Here is a 25238-nt window from a genome sequence, read left to right as displayed (position 1 = left end):
AAATGTAAAAGTGATTTTGCTAAAATGCTTTTTAATAGCACAAGGAGATTTATACCATAAAAAGTTGAAAAGGATTATTCATCCCAAATGGATTATTTATTTTTGAAATGAATATTTATAGAGAGCCTCTGAATTAGGCAGTAATCTTTGCCTTTGTTTAAACACAATTAACAATATGCAAAGTAAGGCAGCGCTTTTTAGAAAATATGGGAGCATAAGTACTACTATTGGCAGTAATTGCAGTATCTGCACAGTGAGTACATAAAATGAAGAACAACTAACCTGTTACGCTCTTAATTAATGAACACCTGTACACAATGAAAGCATGGCTGGTTTTATGGATGCATGAAAATCTAACCATGCAATTAATGTTTAATTTAAAATTCATGCTACTGAAAAGGTAGCAGAAAACAACTTACAATAGGCAAATCACAAAAGTGGAGAAGTTGGATTTTCTGTGGATGAATCTTTTCCAACATATTTAAACCATTTTACCTTTTTTTTTGGTTGTTTAATTTTGATATGGAAAAAAACTGAACATCTTTTGTACTGTTATTTACTTTTAATGTGATAATTTGATCATGTGGATTTTTTTGGCAATTAAACTTTTAAGTTCATAGGTACATGTGCAGGTTTGTTACATAGGTAAACTTGTGACATGGGGGTTTGTTGTACAGATTATTTCATCACCCAGGTATTAAGCCTTTGAGCATATACCCAGTAATGGGAGTATCGGGTCGAGTATTATTTCTATTTTTAGGTCTTTGAGGAGTTGTCACACTTTCTTCCACAATGGTTGACCTAATTTATACTCCCACCAACAGTGTATAACTGTTCCTTTTCTCTGCAACCTTGCCAGCATCTGTGATTTTTTGACATTTTAGTAATTGCCATTGTGACTGGCATGAAATGGTATCTCATTTGTGGTTTTAATATCATTGCATTTTGCATTTCTCTGATGATCAGTGATGTTGAGCTTTTTCTCATGTGATTGTTGGCCACATGTATGTCTTCTTTTGAAAAGTGTCTACACATGTCCTTTGCGCACTTTTTAATGGGGCTGTTTGTTTTTTTCTTGTAAATGTAAGTTCCTTATAGATGCTGGATATTAGATCTTTATCAGATATAGAGTTTGCAAAAATTGTATCATATTCTGTGGGTTATATGTTTACTCTGTTGACAGTTTCTTTTGCTGTGCAGAAGCTGTTAAGTTTAATTAGATCCCATTTGTCAATTTTTGGTTTTGTTGTAATTGCTTTTGTCATCTTCATCATGAAATCTTTGCCTGTTCCTATGACCAGAATAGTATTACCTAGGTTGTTTTCTAGGGTTTTGATAGTTTTGTATATTACATTTAAGTCTTTAATCCATCTTGAGTTAATTTTTGTATATGGTGAAAGGAAGTGGTCCAGTTTCAATCTTCTGCATATGGCTAGCCAGTTATCTCAGCACCATTTATTGAATAGGGAATCCTTTCCCCACTGCTTGTTTTTGTCAGGTTTGTCGGAAATCAGATGGTTGTAGGAGTAAGTCCATATTTCTGCACGTCTATTCTGTTCCACTCATCTATATGTCTGTTTTCGTACCAGTACCATGCTGTTTTGGTTACTGTAGCCCTGTAGTATAGTTTGAAGTTGGGTAACATGTTGACTCCGGCTTTCTTCTTTTTGCTTAGAATTGCCTTCGCTATTTGGACTCTTTTTTGGTTCCTATGAATTTTAAAATAGTTTTGGTAGTTCAGTGAAGAATGTCAGTGGTAGTTTAATAGAAATACCATGAACTCTATAAATTGCTTTGGGCAGTATGTTCATTTAAATGATATTGAATCTTTCTATTTTTGAGTGCTAGTGGGTTCCTGGGTGCCTGTCTCCCTGGGGACATTCACCACAGTGGCGGAGGCAATGCAGTCTGGGTTGGGCCTGGGGCGAGGGTGGTGGTGGGGGGGTGCCTGATGACAATTGTGTGCGTGCTTGCACTGGAGGTGGTGTTGGCTGGGGCTGAGGCACTAACAGGTGCATGTCTGGGTGCCTTCTCTGCTCTGCAAGCCGGAGGGGTCACTCAGGGTTGGGGAGGATCCGCTGTCATCTGCGCATTCTTAACGCAAGCGTTGGGTACTTGTTGGGACAGGGCTTGCTGGCTCTGTACCCACCAAGACTCTGTCTGCAATGGTGGTTGGCAGGGGAAGGAGGAGCAGACTGTACTACCAGGCGCTGTCAGGGCAAGGAAAGCAAACCCAAATCCCCACCCCTACCCCTAAGCAGACACGCCCAGCAAACTCATGTGGGAGTTGCCCCATGGAGGGATGTCGGGGACGCTGTGGCTGCAGTCTGGGGAAAGACTGTGCAGGCTGGTGAGTGGCCATAGGAGCCGCCCCGCTTAAGGTCTCTGCCTTTCAGTCAGAGTCTGCCACAGCAGAAGCTATTGTGAGGCCTCTCAAGGCTCCCAAGGGTGCCCTGCAAGCAGGCGTGGCCATACTGAGGTCCTGGGAGAGGACAGTAGACTAAGGTGTTGCTCAGGTGGGACTGGCCCCATCTGATGGGCAAAACTGCCTTACAGAATTCAGGACAGACAGAAAGTTCCCCTAGGGCTAAAGTCTCCTATGGAGCAAATCGAACCTAGCGGGATGGCCATCCCTGACCATGCTTCACTACAGATGCTCTTGCACCAAACCCTCTGGGCTCCACATCAGCTGGCTTGCAGCTCCTGCCACTTCTGTATGCAGCTCTCCCTGCCAAGTCCAGAGTCCGTGGTGGTCTAGGGGGTCTCCTTCTGCTGGGGTTCCAGAGGCCTGTGGCAAGAGTGGGTTGCTCCTTGCCAGTTCAACTCACCAATTCCCCCAGAGCTGTTGGGGGCCAGAAATAAGTCCGGGTGTGCTGTAGCCCCGCGTAGGGGTCCCCGTGTTCTCCCCTAATCAGCCCAGCCTCTGTGTCTTCCCTCTGTCCACTCTCAGTGCCTTCCCTGTGAAGATCTGTTAGGAGCACGCTAGTCCTCTGGGTCCTTCAATAGGAGCTCTTCCATTTGTCTGGTCTAGTGGACCATCTTGGGATTCTTTTCTTTCTTTTCTCTCCCTCCCTCCCTTCCTCCCCTCCTCCCTTCCTCCCTTCCTCCCTCCCTCCCTGCCTGCCTGCCTGCCTGCCTGCCTTCCTGCCTTCCTTCCTTCCTTCCTTCCTTCCTTCCTTCCTTCCTTCCTTCCTTCCTTCCTTCGTTCCTTCCTTCGTTCCTTCCTTCCTTCCTTCCTGGCCATAATATGTTTTAGAGAAAAAGTCAACTGTTTTAATAGTTTATTTTAATGATTATAAGCTTTGTTTCATTTGTTAGAGGTCCAAAGTCATATTTTTGGTTCAGTTCTGTAACTATAATACACAATGGACACAGTTAATTCTTAGTCTTGTATGTACATGTGTATCTGACCTATATACTGGTGTGTGTAGGGGGATATAAAGGAAAAAATTGTTCCCTTTAAAAATACGACATGTTGAGTACCAGTACCAAACACTGTTCTAGGTTTCGATATAGGACAGTGAACATATATGACAAACCTTCGTTTTCAGTGCACTTTCATTTGAGACTCATATATTATCATTGAGCATAAAAACATTAGCGTTTATTATTTTTTTCTCCCTGTACCTATCCCTGATCCTCCTCTTTCTGTTGTTTTCATATTGTTCTTATCAACATTATTAATGTCTGTGTTCCCCTAAGTAAGTGTGTAACCAGATACTTTCTTAATATACAACATTAGAGGGACATAAAAGACCTCAATAAGACTTTGTCCAAAGTCATAAAAAATCTACTGAGAAAATTTCTGTATTCCTTATTTCTTTATTTTTCTGCTCCTTCCAGGTGACAGGCAAGATATCTTAAAATTCAAATAGAGCTGTTAATTTCTCAGTTATTAGAAACATTTTATCAGGTATGTTTTTTCTAAAAGCTGAGAATAATGTAATGTTTTCAAAGTCAAGGAGCAGATTGGGTCTGGGCGCGGTGGCTCACGCCTGTAATCCCAGCACTTTGGGAGGCCAAGGCGGGTGGATCACGAGGTCAGGAGATCGAGACCATGGTGAAACCCCATCTCTACTGAAAATACAAAAAATTAGCCGGGAGTGGTGGCAGGCGCCTGTAGTCCCAGCTACTCGGAGAGGCTGAGGCAGGTGAATGGCGTGAACCCGGGAGGCGGAGCTTGCAGTGAGCCGAGATTGTGCCACTGCACTCCAGCCTGGGCGACAGAGCGAGACTCCGTCTCAAAAAAAAAAAAAAAAGAGCAGATTGGTATTTATTTTACATATAAACTTCAAGAAGGCAGTAGGTCAAGGAAGGACAATGTTTACTATTTGCAAAGTGCAATTTATATGGGTTTGGTGGTGAAGGGTAACATAAAAGAGTTCTAAGGAAGTATACTGTAATTCAAGTAAAGTATCACTGGCGAAAAAGAAGGTGAGCCGATTTATTCTGAATCTTATGGGTACGCTATATTGAATGAGTATATTATTAGAAGAATAAATGAACTGCTTCAATTTCATGGTAACCTGAAGATGAGTACAAGGATTGGGAGAAAATCGAAGCATTTAGATGACTGTATTTGTGGAAACAAGGAGAAAAAGTTCTGAGAACAAATAAAATGAAATAATTATTTTAAAGAAAATAATTTTTTGATGTTTAGGTAGATGAATCAGGACAAATTATGCTAAGGCAAGCAATGGAGCAATCATGGTTAATTCAACTCACTTTCAAGGTGATTAGAAGCATACCAAATCCAATCTGACTCTTCCAAATGTTTACCTGCTTCATTTGTGCGGATCATTCGAGATGGGGTACTTGGATCTCCTGTCCCAATAGGGTTGGTGGCCACCACTCGAAATTCATATTCCACCCAGGGATTTAGGTCCACAGCCATGGCTGACTCCATGTCCCCTGTTATGATTTCTGGGACTATAGAAAGGAAGGAAATTTCATGTCATTAGGAGGACTGGAAAAATGCTACAAACGGCAATCAAGAATATTAATGCTACTGACAGAATCAGCAGGCTAATGCGTATTTCCTCACCACACATGGTCATGGTGTCACCTCCAGTGTCATTAGTAAAATGAACATCAATCTTCAGGGAGTAAGCACTTACATATGTCAAAGTTTGTTGGAGTTAATTAGAACTCTCATTTTATCTTTACACAAAACTTGCCATTATGTACACTAATAATTATTTCATGAATCTCTCAGCCCCAGATAAGGGGCCAATTAGAACTCTAATTTAAACAGTTTTCTTTCAATTTCTAGGAAATTTCTTGAGCAGTTTGCTCTCCCAGTTCTGGCAAACATATTTAGTCACTTGGTAATTCCAAGTAGCAAATTAAGAATATATCTCTCTAATTTAAAAACACACTTTGTGATATCTGAGTAGAAACACTGAATTCTTCTTAGAGTGATTTTTGTACTATATTTAAATTTTTGTCAGGGCATAACATTGTTTGTCAATACCATTACCATTAGTGAAGTATTTTTACATGGCATACATGCTTCGTTGGGGACTGCTTTTCTTGTTCATTCATCTCTGCTGTCTAGGAAATGTTTCTAAACATTTGTTACAGGAGTGAAAAGGCAGAATGTGGAGAATCTCCCTTAACAGCATGCAAAGATCCTCTGGATTTATATCAGTCTTGGATTTCTTTGTAGGCATGGCAGTAGGGTGGGAGTTGGGGATCTTGATTTGAGGACTCAATTCTGTTTTCACCACAGCAAGGTGGAATGAAATCGCCTTGGATTTTCCATGAAAATCTCTTCTGAAAGGTACCAAAAGAATGTTACCAAATAAGTAGCTCTGTGAAAGGTGAATGCTCAGAGCATAGGCAGTGTGAGTTGCCTGACAAACCTCACAGCACTGCAGGGCTGATGTGCTTTTTTAACGCAGTGACATGAAGACGTGGAAGAAACAAAAAACAAAACTCTGTTCCCTCTTGCTGCACTGGCAACTGAGCAGTACGCTTGAAGTCTAAGAGGTGGGTGAGGGAAAGGCCACTGTCAGACCACAGCTTGGTGAAATGCCAAGATATGCTTGACAGACATACGAAAGAGAAGAAGGGTTTCCCGGATAATGCTCAGCCTTCTCTAGCCCAGAACCTACACTGTATCACCAATACTTGCATTGGGAGCACCAGGACTTAACATCACTGTTTAATTTACTTATATTTATATAAGTCATCTCAAGTAACTCCAGACATCTGGACCATGCTCATCCCTTTTATTCTTTTTTTGGGGGAGGGGGGACGGAGTCTCGCTCTGTCGCCCAGGCTGGAGTGCAGTGGCGCAATCTCGGCTCACTGCAAGCTCCGCCTCCCGGGTTCACGCCATTCTCCTGCCTCAGCCTCCCGAGTAGCTGGGACTACAGGCGCCCGCCACCACGCCTGGCTGATTTTTTTTTTGTATTTTTAGTAGAGACGGGGTTTCACCGTGTTAGCCAGGATGGTCTCGATCTCCTGACCTCGTGATCCACCCGCCTCGGCCTCCCAGAGTGCTGGGATTACAGGCGTGAGCCACTGCGCCCAGCCTCATCCCTTTTATTCTAACCTCCTGAGAATTCTGCCGATTTCCTTTTCTGCCCAGCTCATATCTCTCCCTCATTCTTGAAGTTCTTCCACTGTGACAGTTGGAATTTGTGATCTGTCATTAGCAAAATCCCCTATATCCTTAATCTCCTCTCTGGGCATTCGTACAACTTTTTACTCCAATAGAAACTAAAGAAATTTTACCCTTATTAAGGGATGAACCTCTTAAGATATCATGGAGAAAAAGAACCAGCCCTTTTTTCCTTTCTCTCCCACATCTCTAATGGATGTTTCCCATCGGCATACAAGCATGCGGGTGTTTTTCTCCGAAAAACAAAACTAAGGTCTGTTAACATTTCCTCTCCTTCCAGCCTTCACTCAGTTTCTCTGATTCTTTTGAGAGCTGTTTATGCTATTATTTACTGTCTGCAATTATTTTTCTTGCATTCTCTTTTAAACCCATGCTAGTCAGACTCTTACCTCCAGTTTTCCATCATACTGGCTTCTGTCAAGATTACCAATGAATGGTCTCTGTTACTGAAACCTTAAGGCCAGATCTCTGTTACTCATCTCACTTGAACTAGCATCATCCTTTGACACAGTTGATCATCCTTTGAAACACTTTTCAAAACTTTACTTCTGTTTCTCTCCCACCTGACTATGCCTTATCAGTCTCCATTGCTGATTTTTTTTTTTGTCTTCCTGATACAACTTGGCTCTACTGTTTTCCATTTTCTTACTCCATGGTGAGTTATTCAGCCTCATGGTTTTAGATACCCTCTATGCTGATAACTCGAATATTTTTAATGAACCTCTTCCATAGATTTCAGACTCATATGTTCAATGGCATATTATTAATAGACATTACTATTTGAATAGATTTCTGCAGTATTCTTCTCCAGGGAATGACAATTGCTTTCTTACAGATGTTGTATCCCCAATCTTCGGGCCATCTGGACTCCTCTCTTTCTCCCCTGTCTCACTCCAATCCATTAGAAAATTATGGCATCTATGACTTCAAACTACGTTGATATCTCCACTTATCTTGGCAGAAAAATTTCTTGGAAGAGTTGTCTATATTAATTTTTCTCCTATTGTCTCTGGAACACATTCTTGTTAGACTTTGATGCTGATGGCTACCATTACATCAAAACTGCTATTGTCAAGGTTACCAATGACCTCCATATAGCTAAAACTAATGATCAATTCTCAGTCTTAATTTTACTTGGTATCTCGGTAGCATCTGACACAGCTCATTAGGCCCGCCCTTTTCTTTGATAGGCTTTATTCCTTTGTTTTCCATGGCATGGCATTATTTTTGTTTTCCTTTCACCTCAGTGATTGCTTTCATTCTGCCACCTTTGGCTGGTTCTCTTCTTCGCAACTTCTTACTGTTACAATGCTCCAGGGCGTTATTTTCATAATTTTTATTCTTTATTTTATACTTTCTTGGAGTTGACATACAGTCTCATATTTTAAATTATTTATATGCCAATAACTTTATGCTAAACCTCTCACTTAAACACTATACTTATATACCCAAATGCCTACCTGAAATCCCATTTGGATGTCTAACAGATACATCAACTTAATGTGTCTCAAATGGAACTCTTTATCTCATTCCTACCCAATATGTTCCAGTTATGAAGGTTTCTCAGGCTTCTCCATGTCACTTAACTGGTAACTCCATTGTTAAGTTGGTTACGTCAAAAATCTTACAGTCATCCTTGAATTCTTCTTCTCTCATACTGTTTACATCCAGTTTTTCAGCAAATGCTGTTGGTTTTACCCTCTAAATACTTTCAAATTCTGACCATTTTTATGACCTCTGTCATAAAAGCATCAGTGACCTCTGTCACCAGGCTTCTGTCACATTGAAGCACCATCATCTCTCAACCATAATAACAGCTTCCTAAATAGTTTAGTCACTCTTCACTTACCCCTCCCATAAGTCTATTTTTTAACATAGCTTCAATGACTGTATTACAACATGACTTAGAAGAGCAATCCTCCGATGTCTCATTTCTCTGAGGGTGAAAACCCAAGTACTGTATGATCTGGTCTTGCCAATATCTCTCAAAACTCATCTACCTTTCTCCCTAAAACTCATTCTGCTCCTGCCTCACTGATCTTCTAATGCTCTTGCATATCATGCTATTACTTTTGCTCTAGTTGCTCCTTATACCTGGGCTGCCACCCCCTAGATATTGGGATAGCTAAGTTCATATCTCTTATAAAATTTACGCAAATATACCTTCTCGGTAAGGCAAACCCTGACCACTCTATTTCAAATTGCAGCCTTCTTGCTATGGACTAGTGTGCCCTCCTGAAATTCATCTATTAAAGTCCTAACCCCTAATGTGGTTGTATTTAGTGATAGAGCTTCTAATGAAGTAATTAAGGTTAAATGGTCATAAGAGTGGGGCTGTGATCTTAGTGTCCTTATAGGATGAGACACCAGAGCTCTCTCTCTCTCGCTTTCTGTGTGTGTGTGTGTGTGTGTTTGTGTGTGTGTGTGTGTGTGTGTGTGTGATCTATGTGAAAACACAGTGAGAAAGCAACTTGATGTTGGAACTCCCAACCTGTAGAACTGTAATAAAGTAAATTTCTGTTGTTTAATCCACTCAGTCCGTGGAATTTTGTTATAGCAGCCTGAGTTGACTAATACACTGACCCTACCATAGTACTTCTGATTCCTCTTACTCTATATAATTTATTTTCCCCCATAGTACTCATCACCTTCTAAGATACTATATAATTTACTTTCTTATTATGTTCTCTGTTTATTGTTTGTCTTCACCTGTAAGAATACAATCTTCACAAGGGCAAGGATTTATTTATTTGGTGTTTTTCATTGATATACTGCACATGCCTAGAACACTTCCTAAAAGGTGCTCAGTAAATTTTTATTAAATGAATGAGAGTTCAAATTGCCTAGTGTGATCAGAATTGGCAATATTAATTAATTCTGCTTGAATCTTGATGTAATTATTACAAGCTTTATGTAAAACACATATAAAACTAGTCTTCCTTCCAAAGTTATGCATATTTATATCCTCTTGGTCATAACTAGAGATTTTAAAGACTCTCTTTCCAAGTTCATATCCTTTCCACCACCCTTCATTCCTCTCTTTAAAGTGAAAAAAAAAGATTTTTTGGAAATTCTAAATTCCCTGTTACTTGTAAGAGATATAAAATAATTATAAGTATTAATTGAAGGTATTATTATTTTTGGTGAAATAAAATGCAATATAAAAGGAAGTAAAAACTTTCTCTTTTTACAATTAAGATTTTGATTTGAAATGCAATATTGTTTGAATTTGAAATGCAAGATTAAGGATAATGGAGGATTTATACCAAAGTAGGTATTTTAAAAGCCTTGCAGCATCTTTTTATAAAGTTATTATTTCCGGAACTTTAGGGACAACTTGGTTCCAAAGAAAACATTGTGCATCAGAGAGAACATGACAGCAACTAAAGATATTGGAAGACCTTATATTGACTCAGGGAAAGCATCTTGTGGAAATGCCTTTCCAAGCAAAAGAATCACATCCAAGACTATTTATTTTGAGACAAGATCTCATTTGGTTGTCCGGGCTGGTCTCAATCTCCTGGCTCTAAGTGATCCTCCCACATCAAGATGTCCCAAAGGGCTGAGATCACAAGTGTGAGCCACCCAAACCCAGCCACCAATTTAATTAATAAAATACCAAATAAATCTGTTCAGTTGAAAAATGTAACCAATAAATCTCTGCAAAACATATCCACAGATAGAAGACATATCCACTGATAGAAGAATATTTAAGAAGCATGTCTGAGTTAAGTAAACAAAGACCAATGAATTCTATGATTATAGGCAATTTGATATTCCTAAGTAGACATAATCAAAAACTACGTCAGCTAATGCTCCTCAGCAGTGTAAAAAAGAAGTCAGGTTTCTAAGTCAAAAGCCATTTGCTTGAGTGGAAAAGAGGTCTGCAAGTGAAGTGATCTATTTGTTATAGCTGTTTGCATACTTTTTTCAAAATAAATACATTATGCTCATTTACATTTTAGTCTCATTTCCAGGAGGCGGTATTCATACGTTAATTCCAAGATGTGCTCAGCTAGAGGGTTCACGTGGAACCTCTCACTTCATTTGCCAAAAATGAGAAACTCATGATTTTTTATGCTCATTTTGGCATATTTTAAATGCTTTTCAAGTAGTAGATTATCAATTGCATTAACTGTATCAGCGAGTTTAAACTCCAGATTCATTTTTTTTCTAATGGATATTGTTAAATTATAGTTTATTTTGACTGAAATTAATTTAGAATCAGGGAGCAACTATGAAACCAAAAGACCCATGACCTAGTGGAGCTGGTGTGGCTCCAGAGAGACTTATTTCCCCATGATAGGCATGAAAGAAATTGTGAGAATGAGCATGGTACTAAAACCAGGTAGCATCTAAAAGAGCTCTTTTGGAGCATGCAAACCTTGTGGACAGCTCCTCATCAGGCTTGCCCTGAGGACAGCATGCCTCTGCCAATAGCTGCAATTAACGGTGCATTTTGGAGAAATGAGTTAGAAGAGGACAGATCTTGTGAGAGCCCTAGCACCATGAACGGTAAATACAATTGATCACTTGCAGAAATTGTTTTCTGAAGGAAAACTTTCGTATAAGTACAGCACAATTGTAGGGTTTTTAGAAGTGTTGTTCTTGCTGAATTGAATTAAAAAAGAACTCTGAAAAATATCACCATCAGAAAGTGGGCAAAGGATATGAACAGACACTTCTCAAAAAAAGACGTTTATGTGGCCAACAAACATATAAAAAAAACCACAACATCACTTATCATTAGAGAAATGCAAATCAAAACTACAATGAGATACCATCTCATGCCAGTCAGAATGGCGATTACTAAAAAGTCAAGAAAAAACAGATGTTGGTGAGGCTGTGGAGAAATAGGAACACTTTTACACTGTTGGTGGGAATGTAAATTAGCTTGACCCTTGGGGAAGACAGTGTGGTGATTCCTCAAGGATCTAGAACCAGAATTACCATTTGACCCAGCAATCCCATTACTGGGTATATACCCAAAGGAATACAAATCATTTTACTATAAAGATACATGCACACATATGTTTATTGCAGCACTATTTACATTAGCAGAGACATGGAACCAACCCAAATGCCCATAAATAATAGACTGGATAAAGGGAATTTGGCACATATACGCCATGGAGTATTATGTAGTCATGAAAAAAGAATGAGTTCATGTCCTTTGCCAGGACATGGATGAAACTGGAAGCCATCATCCTCAACAAACTAACACAGGAACAGAAAACTAAATGCCACATGTCCTCCCTCATAAGTGGGAACTGAAAAATGAGGACACATGGACACAGGGAGAGAAACAACACACACTGGAGCCTGTCAGGGGATGAAGGGAGGAGAGAACTTCAGTACAAACACCGAATGCATGTGGGGCTTAAAACCTAGATGACAGGTTGATAGGTGCAGCAAACCACCATGGCACACATATACCTGTGTAACAAACCTGCACATTCTGCACATGTATCCCAGAAAGTAAAATAACAATTTAAAAATATTTCTAGCATTCAAATAATATTAGAAAGATAAAGATGCAACTTTACAGTAGGGACTTCTAAAACAAACATAAAAATAACAATTCAAATGACTAAATCCTCCACACACATGATTATGTATGTTTTTATATACATACATATATATGTATATAAAAACATATGTATATATAAACAAAAAGTAAAAACAGGTGAACTGAGAAAGAAAACCATAGGTGAGAATCAGAACGTAAGTGTAACTAGCAAAGCATGGATGTCGCAGGTAGAAGATAGGTACTGGATTTCTATGGGCATACGATGAGTAGTAAAACACACATGTATTGCAATGTATCCACAAGGAAAACTTCTCCAAAAGTAAGTTGCATGGATAGTGTGGCAAGAGCAGATAGGGAACATGGCTGCAGGCAAGAGGATGAGTTAGATGAGTGCACAACACCAGATCTGAAGGTGACGTCACTTCCTGGCTGCAGAGCCAAAGATTTAAGCTGTCACACTAAGAATAAGATTGAAGCACAGGGTTGAAGGTTATAAGAATTTTTGAGTAAATCTGCTCATGTGGTTTAAATGCGTCCTTCCTGAATTAACTACCATACCTAGAAATTCTCCAATTTTGGGGTCTTTAAAGGTATCACTGGGTTATAATAGATCCAGGAATGAGGCTGATATGAGCAATTATCTATAATACAAAATAAATATGTATATATGCATAATAAATATGTTTATAGACACTATAATGATCAAACTGAGGTCTAACTTAATGCAGGAGCCTAAATATCAAAGAAATTCTGAATTAAATTCTGCATATAGATAAAGAAATTTTCTTTCTGATATTACAGTGTTTCATACAAAAACTCAAATTTCCCTTACCTACACAATAAAATGAACCACTTTACACTCATAACATTCTGGTTGAGTTTTAAGGTTACTGCGTGCAAATATTTTACTGATTTCTGTATTTAATTTTGAAACAGGTCAATAGAGGTCATTAGACTTTAAAACAAAAACACAGTTGTTACTCAGTATGGACAGTTGCTTCTAAAGATTCTCTTCTGTAGACTTACTGTACATTTTTCAAATACCAATATGTTAAATAAGTGCCTAGTAACTATCAAGTAAGTGTGATTTTACATATCCCTGCTGGACAGCCACATCTGGAGAGGTATGGGAAGTTGTAAAATGAAAAGAAAATGAATAGAGATGAAAAATTTTTTTAAATAATGCAACTATAATGCAAAAATCTTGGAAGCAGGCATTAAAATGCTGTGCAGTGTAGTTTTACATTAGATTTTCTTTTTTTAAATTATACTTTAAGTTCTGGGATACATATGCAGAACGTGCAGGTTTGTTACATAGGTGTACACATGCCATGGTGGTTTGCTGCACCCATCAACCCGTCATCTACATTAGGTATTTCTCCTAATGCTATTCCTCCCTTAGGACCCCACCCCCTGGCAGGCCCCAGTGTGTTGTGCTTCCCTCCCTGTGTCCATGTGTTCTCCTTGTTCAACTTCCACTTACGAGTGAGAACATTTGGTGTTTGGTTTTCTGTTCCTGTGTTAGTTTGCTGAGAATGATGGTTTCCAGCTTCATCCATGTCCCTGCAAAGGACATGAACTCATCCTTTTTTATGGCTGCATAGTATTCCATGGCATATATGTGCCACATTTTCTTCATCCAGGCTATCATTGATGGGCATTTGGGTTGGTTCCAAGTCTTTGCTATTGTGAATAGTGCTGCAGTAAACATACGTGTTCATGTGTCTTTATAGTACAACGATTTATAATCCTCTGGATATATACCCAGTAATAGGATTGCTGGGTTAAATGATATTTCTGGTTCTATATCCTTGAGGAATTGCCACACTGTCCTCCACAAAGGTTGAACTAATTTACACTCCCACCAACAGTGTAAAAATAGACCGCTAGCAAGACTAATAAAGAAGAAAAGAGAGAAGAATCAAATAGATACAATAACAAATGATAAAGGGGATATCACCACCGATCCCACAGAAATACAAACTACCATCAGAGAATACTATAAACACCTCTATGCAAATAAACTAGAAAATCTAGAAGAAATGGATAAATTCCTCGACACATACACCCTCCTAAGACTAAACCAGGAAGAAGTTGAATCTCTGAATAGAACAATAACAGGCTCTGAAATTGTGGCAACAATCAATAGCTTACCAACCAAAAAGAGTCCAGGACCAGATGGATTCACAGCTGAATTCTACCAGAGGTAAAAGGAAGAACTGATACCATTCCTTCTGAAACTATTCCAATCAATAGAAAAAGAGGGAATCCTCCCTAACTCATTTTATGAGGCCAGCATCATCCTGATACCAATGCTGGGCAGAGACACAACCAAAAAAGAGAATTTTAGACCAATATCCCTGATGAACACTGATGCAAAAATCCTCAATAAAATATTGGCAAACCGAATCCAGCAGCACATCAAAAAGCTTATGCATCATGATCAAGTGGGCTTCATCCCTGGGATGCAAGGCTGGTTCAACATATGCAAATCAATAAATGTAATCCAGCATATAAATAGTACCAAAGACAAAAACCACATGATTATCTCAATAGATGCCGAAAAGGCCTTTGAAAAAATTCAACAACCCTTCATGCTAAAAACCCTCAATAAATTAGGTATTGATGGGACGTATCTCAAAATAATAAGAGCTATCTATGACAAACCCACAGCCAATATCATACTGAATGGGCAAAAACTGGAAGCATTCCCTTTGAAAACCGGCAAAAGACAGGGATGCCCTCTCTCACCACTCCTATTCAACACAGTGCTGGAAGTTCTGGCCAGGGCAATCAGGCAGGAGAAGGAAATAAAGGGTATTCAATTAGGAAAAGAGGAAGTCAAATTGTCCCTGTTTGCAGATGACATGATTGTATATCTAGAAAACCCCATTGTCTCAGCCCAAAATCTCCTTAAGCTGATAAGCAACTTAGCAAAGTCTCAGGATACGAAATCAATGTACAAAAATCACAAGCATTGTTATACACCAATAACAGACAAACAGAGAGCCAAATCATGAGTGAACTCCCATTCACAATTGCTTCAAAGAGAATAAAATACCTAGGAATCCAACTTACAAGGGATGTGAAGGACCTCTTCAAGGAGAACTACAAACCACTGCTCAATGAAATCAAAGAGGATACAAACAAATGGAAGAACATTCCATGCTCATGGGTTGGAAGAATCAATATCGTGAAAATGGCCATACTGCCTAAGGTAATTTATAGATTCAATGGCATCCCCATCAAGCTACCAATGACTTTCTTCACACAATTGGAAAAAACTACTTTAAATTTCATATGGAACCAAAAAAGAGCCCGCATTGCCAAGTCAATCCTAAGCCAAAAGAACAAAACTGGAAAGATCACGCTACCTGACTTCAAACTATACTACAAGGCTACAGTAACCAAAACTGCATGGTCCTGGTACCAAAATAGAGATACAGATCAATGGAACAGAACAGAGCCCTCAGAAATAAGGCCGCATGTCTACAACTATCTGATCTTTGACAAACCTGACAAAAACAAGCAATGGGGAAAGGATTCCCTATTTAATAAATGGTGCTGGGAAAACTGGCTAGCCATATGTAGAAAGCTGAAACTGGATCCCTTCCTTACACCTTATACAAAAATTAATTCAAGATGGATTAAAGACTTACATGTTAGACCTAAAACCATAAAAACCCTAGAAGAAAACGTAGGCAATACCATTCAGGACATAGGCATGGGCAAGGACTTCATGTCTAAAACACCAAAAGCAAGGGCAACAAAAGCCAAAATTGATGAATGGGATCTAATTAAACTGAAGAGCTTCTGCACAGCAAAAGAAACTACCATCAGAGTGATCAGACAACCTACAAAATGGGAGAAAATTTTCGCAACCTACTTATCTGACAAAGGGCTAATATCCAGAATCTACAATGAACTCAAACAAATTTACAAGAAAAAAACAACCCCATCAAAAAGTGGGCAAAGGATATGAACAGACACTTCTCAGAAGAAGACATTTATGCAGCCAAAAACCACATGAAAAAATGCTCATCATCACTGGCCATCAGAGAAATGCAAATCAAAACCACAATGAGATACCATCTCACACCAGTTAGAATGGCCATCATTAAAAAGTCAGGAAACAACAGATGCTGGAGAGGATGTGGAGAAATGGGAACACTTTACACTGTTGGTGGAACTGTAAACTAGTTCAACCATTGTGGAAGTCAGTGTGGCGATTCCTCAGGGATCTAGAACTAGAAATACCATTTGACCCAGCCATCCCATTACTGGGTATATACCCAAAGGACTATAAATCATGCTGCTATAAAGACACATGCACACGTATGTTTATTGTGGCACTATTCACAATAGCAAAGACTTGGAACCAACCCAAATGTCCAACAACGATAGACTGGATTAAGAAAATGTGGCCCATATACACCATGGAATACTATGCAGCCATAAAAAATGCTGAATTCATGTCCTTTGTAGGGACATGGATGAAACTGGAAATCATCATTCTCAGTAAACTATTGCAAGGACAAAAAGCCAAACACCACATGTTCTCACTCATAGGTGGGAATTGAACAATGAGAACACATGGACACAGGAAGGGGAACAACACACACTGGCGACTGTTGTGGGGTGGGGGGAGGGGGGAGGGATTGCATTAGGAGATACACCTAATGGTAAATGACGAGTTAATGGGTGTAGCACACCAACGTGGCACATAGATACATACGTAACAAACCTGCATGTTGTGCACATGTACCCTAAAACTTAAAGTACAATAAAAAAATAATAAAAAAGAGAATTTTAAAAGAAAAACATAAAATAGAATGGAGTTTTGAATTTTTATAATTAAAAAATTATATAAGAATTTATGCATATTATAAAAGACTTGGAAATTAGGAGAAAAACCATCAATAGTTCCAAGACCTTAATCACAATCACTTTTATTATTTTGGTGTGTTTTCTTTCTTATATTAAAATGCATTTAAAAACAAACAAAAAAATGTTCCTATTTCTGCACGTCCTCTCCAGCATCTGTTGTTTCCTGACTTTTTAATGACACCATTCTAACTGGCATGAGATGGTTTTGTGGTTTTTATTTACATTTCCCTAATGACCAGTGATGATGAGCATTTTTTCACACGTTTGTTGGCTGTATAAATGTCTTCTTTTGGAGAAGTGTCTGTTCATATCCTTTGCCCACTTTAATGGGGTTGTTTTTTCTTGTAAATTTGTTTAAGTTCTTTGTAGATTCTGGATATTAGCCCTTTGTCAGATGGATATATTGAAAAATTTTCTCCCATTCTGTAGGGGCTATTCACTATCATGATAGTTTCTTTCACTGTGCCGAAGATCTTTAGTTTAATTAGATCCCATTTGTCCATTTTGGCTTTTGTTGCCATTGCTTTTGGTGTTTTAGACATGAAGTCCTTGCCCATGCCTATGTCCTGAATGGTATTGCCTAGGTTTTCTTCTAGGGTTTTTATGGTTTTAGGTCTAACATTTAAGTCTTTAATCCATCTTGAATTAATTTTTGTATAAGGTGTAAGGAAGGGATCCAGTTTCAGCTTTCTACATGTGGCTAGCCAGTTTTCCCAGCACCATTTATTAAATAGGGAATCCTTTCCCCATTTCTTGTTTTTGTCAGGTTAGTCAAAGATCAGATAGTTGTAGATATGTGGCATTATTTCTGAGGGCTCTGTTCTGTTGCATTGATCTATGTCTCTGTTGTGGTACCAATATCATGCTGTTTTGGTTACTGTAGCCTTGTAGTATAGTTTGAAGTCAGGTAGCATGATGCCTCCAGTTTTGTTCTTTTGGCTTAGGATTGACTTGGCGATGTGGGCTCCTTTTTGGTTCCATATGAACTTTCAAGTAGTTTTTTCCAATTCTGTGAAGAAAGTCATTGGTAGCTTGATGGGGATGGCATTGAATTTATAAATTACCTTGGGCAGTATGGCCATTTTCACGATATTGATTCTTCCTACCCATGAGCATGGAAGGTTCTTCCATTTGTTTGTATCCTCTTTTATTTCATGGAGCAGTGGTTTGTAGTTCTCTTTGAAGAGGTCCTTCACATCCCTTGTAAGTTCTATTCCTAGGTATTTTATTCTATTTGTGGCAATTGTCAATGGGAGTTCACTCATGATTTGGGTCTCTGTTTGTCTATTATTGGTATATATGAATGCTTGTAAATTTTGCCCATTGATTTTTGTATCCTGAGACTTTGCTGAAGTTGCCTATCAGCTTAAAGAGGTTTTGGGCTGAGACAGTGGGGTTTTCTAGATATACAATCATGTCATGTGCAAAGAGAGACAATTTTACTTCTTGTCTTCCTATTTGAATACCCTTTATTTTTTTCTCTTGCCTGATTGCCCTGGCCAAAACTTCCGAAACTATTTTTAATAGAAATGGTGATGGAGGGAATCCTTGTCTTGTGCCAGTTTTCAAAGGGGATGCTTCCAGTTTTTGCCCATTTAGTATATTAGCTGTGTGTTTATCCTAAATAACTCTTACTATTTTGAGATATGTTCCGTCAGTACCTATTTTATTGAGAGCTTTTAGCATGAAGGGTTGTTGAATTTTATTAAAGTCCTTTTCTGCATCTATTGAGATAATCATGTGGTTTTTGTTATTGATTCAGTTTATGTGATGGATTATGTTTATTGGTCTGCATATGTTAAGCCAGCCTTGAATCCCAGGGATGAAGCTGACTTGATCATTTTGGATAAGCTTTTTGATGTGCTGCTGGATTTGATTTGCCAGTATTTTATTGGGGATTCTCCCATGGATATTCATCAGGGATATTGGCCTGAAATTTTCTTTTTTTGTTGTGCCTCTCTCAGGTTTTGGTATCAGGATGATGTTGGCCTCATAAAATGAGTTAGGGAGGAGTCAGTCTTTCTCTAATGTTTGGAATAGTTTCAGAAGGAATGGTACCAGCTCCTCTTTGTACCTCTGGTAGAAATAGGCTGTGAATCTGTCTGGTCCTGGGCTTCTTTCGGTTGGTAGGCTATTAATTATTTCCTCAGTTTCAGAACTTGTTATTGGTTTATTCAGGGATTCAAAGTCTTCTTGGTTTATTCTTGGGAGGGTATAGGTGTCCTGGAGTTTGTCCATTTCTTCTAGATTTTCTAGTTTATTTGCATAGAGGTGTTGACAGTATTCTCTGAGGGTAGTTTGTATTTTTGTGGGATCAGTGGTGATATCCCCTTTATAATTTTTTATTGTGTCTATTTGATTCTTCTCTCTCCTCTTCTTTATTAGTCTGGCTAGTGGTCTATTTTGTTAATCTTTTCAAAACACCAGCTCCTGGATTCATTGATTTTTTTGAAGGGTTTTTGTTTCTCTATCTCCTTCGTTTCTATTGTGGTCTTAGTTATTTCTTGTCTTCTGCTAGCTTTTGAATTTGTTTGCTCTGGCTTCTCTAGTTCTTTTAATTTTGATTTTAGGGTGTTGATTTTAGATCTTTCCCACTTTCTCCGGTGGGCATTTAGTACTATAAATTTCCTTCTAAACACTGCATTAGCTGTGTCCTAGAGGTGCTAGTATGTTGTTCTCTTTGTTCTCATTGATTTCAAAGAACTTATTTATTTCTGCCTTAATTTCATTATTTACCCAGTAGTCATTCAGGAGCAGGTTTTTCAGTTTCCATGTAGTTGTGTGGTTTCCAGTGAGTTTCTCAATCCTGAGTTCTAGTTTGATTGCACTATTGTGTGAGAGACTGTTTGTTATTACTTCCATTATTTTGCATTTGTTGGAGAGTGTCTTACTTCCAATTATGTGGCCAATTTTAGAAGAAGTGCGATGTGATGCTGAGAAAAATGTATATTTGTTGATTTGGGGTTGAGAGTTCTGTAGATGTTTATTAGGTCTGCTTGGTCCAGAGCTGAGTTCAAGTCCTGAATATCCTTGTTAATTTTCTGTCTTGTTCCTCTGTCTAATATTGATAGTGGGGTGTTAAAGTCTCCCACTATTATTGTGTGGGAGTCTAAGTCTCTTTGTAGGTCTCTATGGACTTGCTTTATGAATCTGGGTGCTCCTGTATTGGATGCATATATATTTAGTATAGTTAGCTCTTCTTTTTGCATTGATCCCTTTACCATTATGTAATACCCTTCTTTGTCTTTTTTGATCTTTGTTGGTTTAAAGTCTGTTTTACCAGAGACTAGGATTGCAACCCGTGCTTTTTTTTGCTTTTCATTTGCTTGGTAAATCTTTCTCTATCCCTTTATTTTGAGCCTATGTGTGCCTTTGCATGTGAGGTGGGTCTCCTGAATACAGCACACTGATGGGTCTTGACTCTATCCAATTTGCCAGTCTGTGTCTTTTAATTGGGGCATTTAGTCTGTTTATATTTAAGGTTAATATTGTTATGTGTGAATTTGATCCTGTCATTATGATGCTAGCTGGTTATTTTGTCTGTTAGTTGATTCAGTTTCTTCATAGTGTAGATGGTGTTTACAATTTAGTATGTTTTTGCAGTGGCTGTATTGGTTTTTCCTTTCCTTATTGAGTGCTTCCTTCAGGATCTCTTGTAAGGCAGGCCTGGTGGTGACAACATCTCTCAGCATTTGCTTATCTGTACAGGATTTTACTTCTCCTTCGCTTATAAAGCTTAGTTTGGCTGGATATGAAATACTGGGTTGAAAATTATTTCTTTAATAATGTTGAATATTGGCCTCCACTCTCTTGTGGCTTGTAGGGTTTCTGCAGAGAGATCCACTGTTAGACTGATGGGATTCTCTTTGTGGGTAACTCGACCTTTCTCTCTGGCTGCCCGTTCCTTCATTTCAATCTTGGTGAATCTGATGATTATGTGTCTTGGGGTTTCTCTTCTCGAGGAGTATCTTTGTGGTGTTCTCTCTATTTCCTGAATTTGAATGTTGGCCTGTCTTGCTAGGTTGGGGAAGTTCTCCTGGATAATATCCTGAGGAGTGTTTTACAACTTGGTTCCCTTCTCCCTGTCACTTTCAGGTACACCAATCAAATATATGTTTGGTCTTTTCACATAGTCCCATATTTGTTGGAGGCTTTGTTCGTTCCTTTTCATTTGTCGTATTCATTCTCCGTCCAGTTTTGTTCCCATGCTGGCGAGGAGTTGTGATCCTTTGGAGGAGAAGAGGCATTCTGGTTTTTGGAATTCAGCCTTTTTGTGCTGTTTTTTTCTTCATCTTCATGGATTTATCTATCTTTGGTCTTTGATGTTGGTGACTTTTGGATGGGGTTTCTGTGGACGTCCTTTTTGTTAACGTTGATGGTATTCCTTTCTGTTTGTTGGTTTTCCTTCTAACAGTCAGGTCCCTCTGCTGCAGGTCTGCTGGAGTTTGCTGGAGGTCCACTCCAGACCCAGTTTGCCTGGATATCACCAGCAGAGGGTGCAGGGCAGCAAAGATTGCTGCCTGTTTCTTCCTCTGGAAGTTTTGTCCCAGAGGGGCACCCACCAGATTCCAGCCAGAGCTCTCCTTTATGAGGTGTCAATCACAACTCTCTGCTGGGAGTTGTGTCTCAGTCAGGAGGTACGGGGGTCAGGGACCCACTTGAGGAGGCGGTCTGTCCCTTAGCAGAGCTCGAGCACTGTGCTGAAAGATCTGCTGCTTTCTTCAGAGCTGGCAGCAGAACACTTAAGTCTGATGAAGCTGCGCCCACAACTGCCCCTTCCCCCTGGTGCTCTGTCCCAGAAAGATGGGAGTTTTATCTATAAGCCCCTGATTGGGGCTGTTGCCTTTCTTTCGGAGATGCCCTGCCCAGAGAGGAGGAATCTAGAGAGGCAGTCTGCCTACAGCAGCTTTGCTGAGCTGCAGTGGGCTCTGCTCATTGCAAACTTCCAGGTGGCTTTGTTTACACTGTGAGGGTAAACCACCTACTCAATCCTCAGTAATGGTGGACACCCCTCCCCCTGACCAAGCTCAGGCATCCCAGGTCAACTTCAGACTGTTGAGAATTTCAAGCCATTGGATCTTATAGCTTGCTGGGCTCCATGGGGGTGGGATCTGCTGAGCTAGACCACTTGGCTCTCTGGCATCAGCCCCCTTTCTAGGGGAGCGAATGGTTCTGTCTCACTGGCATTCCATTTGCCACTGGGGTATGAAAAAACTCTCCTGCAGCGAGCTCAGTGTCTGCCCAAATGGCTGCTCAGTTTTCTGCTTGAAACCCAGGGCCCTAGTGCATAGGCACCTGAGGGAATCTCCTGGTCTGTGGGTTGTGAAGACTCTGGGAAAAGTGTAGTATCTGGGCTGGTGTGCACTGTTTCTCATGGCACAGTCCCTCATGGCTTCCCTTGGCTAGGGGAGGGAGTTTTCTGACCCCTTATGCTTCCTGGGTGAGGCAGCGCCCCACCTGGCTTCAGCTTGCCTCCGTGGGCTGCACCCACTGTCTAACCAGTCCCAGTGAGATGAGCTTAGTACCTCAGTTGGAAAGGCAGAAATCACCCACCTTCTGCATTGATCTCATTGGGAGCTGCAGACCAGAGCTGTTCTTATTCAGCTATCTTGCCAGCCACTAGATTTTCTTTTTATAAATAAAACAGATGTATGACTGAAAAGGAGTAGCACAAGGAACTGAACTAATGAAACTGATCTATATCCTGATTGTCTCAGTTGTTACTTGAGTCTACATAATAAAATTTCATAGAATCTCATATAAGTATACACTAAAACAATTGCATATCAAAACTAGTGAGATCCTAGTAAGATCTGAAGCTTAGTTAACATCAATTCACCAACATCATCTCCTGATTTGGTAATCGTACTATGGTTATGTAAGATTTTATCATGGCAGGAAGCTGGGGAAGGGATCCACAGGAACTCTGTACTATTTTTGCAACTTCTTTGTGAGTTTAAGGTTATTTCAACGAACAAATAAGCCAACATGATATGGTCCCTCTTTGGGAACTGAAAAGAGGAAAGCAAGGTACCTTGCTCTTCTCAGGTTCATAAAAAGAAGCAAAGAGTTGTTAATATTGTAATAAATAAAAAAGAGATTCCAGAATCCAAAAAAGATCCTAGTAAGACCTTAGCCAAATATAGCTTATGAGATAGAAGGCCACTCTGGTTATATCTGATGTTGCTTTAGTGCCTCTTACCTGTCTTTACTGTTTGCCAGCCCAGGGAAAATGGGCTGCGAGCTTGAAGGTTGTAGGAGGAGATTGGGCTGTGGTTGTCAGCTGCTGGGCTCCAGGACAGTGTGGCTGTACTTTCGGTGATTTCCTCAACAATTACTATCCCAGGTGGGCCTGGGGGACCTATAGGTCAAAGGCAATGGATAAAGTTAAGCACAAATTATTATCGGGAGCCATGAGAAATTATATTTCCAATATGCAGCACATCAAACTATGTAGTCGTCTTAATGAAATATGAATTTAGTAATTAAAATTGACAAAAAAAGTCATGGATGCAAGTTGGAGTCTAGGATTTCTGGGGGAAACTTAATTGTAGATTTGATTGCTTTCTGATACTTTGTGCCCAGAGGCATTTACCAATTAGCATTATATTTTATAGAAAGAGAAAAAAATAATGAGAAACAAACACAAACGCGTGAATGCCAGTATCAAATGCAGCTGCTGAAATCAATCAGTTTACAGAGGCAGCAACAGAAAATTATAGGCAATGCTATCAGAGACAAAAAAAAAAAAAAACTCATCCTTACTAAAATATTACAAGTGGATAGAGCCAATGTTCACGTTCAGAGAACATACAGTGTACAAGCCCTGTGATGTGTACTATCAAGTACACATAGCTTAGACTCTAACAAGGGAGATACAAAAGGTTCTGAAATAATGATAGTATAGACAAGGTGAGGACATATGCCAGACATGAGACATACATAAAGTTCTGTAGGGAGTTCAAAGGAGACTGTGATCTATGATTAGCTTCCTTTTTTTCTTGGTAGGAGTGGGGAGGTAGTGAATAAAAGAGGATTAATTCCCTTTTGATTATGAAAGAATGCTATAGAATAGTATTGGCTAATCTGTGTGCATATGGACTTCATCTTTAAGAACCAATTATAATCAGATTTGAGGAGAAATGTGCCATTGTGTTTTTACTTCTAGCAGTGATTTTGAATAGTATTTTAAAAATGCACAAGTATTTATATTTTAGTGGCTACAAAGCAATGCCAGTTCTTCCATTCCATAGTATGGGCAATTAAAGTCACAATAATGCTGTATTTTGAATTTCAAAAACTTAAGTATTTTAAGTATTTTCTGAGTTGGTCGTTATGTAGCAAGTGCTATCTGGATTTGTTGATTAAGAGACATGAGCTAAACGCTAATAAATAGTTGCATGCTGAACAGATGGAGGAGTTGGTGAAGACTTTTGAATAGAGAATATCAACAATACAGGTTCAGTAAGATGGAGAAAAAGTTTAAAAGCCTCATTGGGGCAAATGACATTTTTAGAAAATAAGGAATGAACTTTTTTTTTTTTTTTTCCTAAGGCCGAGAAGAACCACCAGCAGATGCAAGAGACTAAAGATATAGAAGATAGAGACTATTCTATCAGGAAGGTGACTGAAAGTTGGGATAGTGAGCAAAGGTCTAGGGGGCAACCTTGAGAAGAAATGACAATTTTTTCCTCTAAGATAAATGAAGGAAGAAACAGCAAAATAATTAAAGTTTTCGAGGTGGTAAGGGGAAAAGTTGAGAGAGCTCATTTTGGAAGGTACTCATTTTTTAAACTTAAGAATATGACTGTCTACAAAAGTTAGGGTGATTGGGGGAAATTAGATTGGGGGCTGGAGGATAACAGGAAAGTTTTGGAATAGCACATGATAAAAGTGGAAGGATGCAATGAAGAGAAAATACAAAGATTCTAGAATAGTACTAGAGTTCAAGTTTGATTAGACGGCATCATTTTGAAGTGAAACTGACCAATTCAGTAAAGATAGGAAAGTCAGGACCAAGACCAGGAAAGCAGTCAGTAGGGTCCATTCAGGATTGGGAGTTTGTAATTCTGATATTGTTTATCATCAAATATGACAATGCTGTGGTAACCGTGGAGTCAAGTCAGATGAAGCCAAAATGGGGCTGACAGGCTAGAATAAAAAAAAAGGAGTCAAGGAGACTGGGTTGTTATG

At 39.2% G+C, this 25238-nt stretch overlaps 1 protein-coding gene across 1 annotated transcript in view; it reads right to left on the bottom strand.

Moving 5' to 3' along the window:
- The window catches only part of CNTN5 (contactin 5), a 1349686-nt gene that overhangs the window by 78947 nt on the left and 1245501 nt on the right, over positions 1-25238 (bottom strand). Inside the window, exons 17-18 of the mRNA XM_032167221.2 lie at positions 23248-23406; positions 4780-4929 (exon numbers count right to left, since the gene is read on the bottom strand). Of these exons, the coding sequence (XP_032023112.1) occupies positions 4780-4929; positions 23248-23406 (309 nt within the window). The remainder of the gene's footprint in view (positions 1-4779; positions 4930-23247; positions 23407-25238) is intronic.

Source organism: Hylobates moloch, unplaced genomic scaffold (assembly GCF_009828535.3).
Source record: "Hylobates moloch isolate HMO894 unplaced genomic scaffold, HMol_V3 SCAFFOLD_11, whole genome shotgun sequence".
NCBI lineage: Eukaryota > Metazoa > Chordata > Mammalia > Primates > Hylobatidae > Hylobates > Hylobates moloch.
This window is presented reverse-complemented; position numbering and strand designations above follow the sequence as displayed.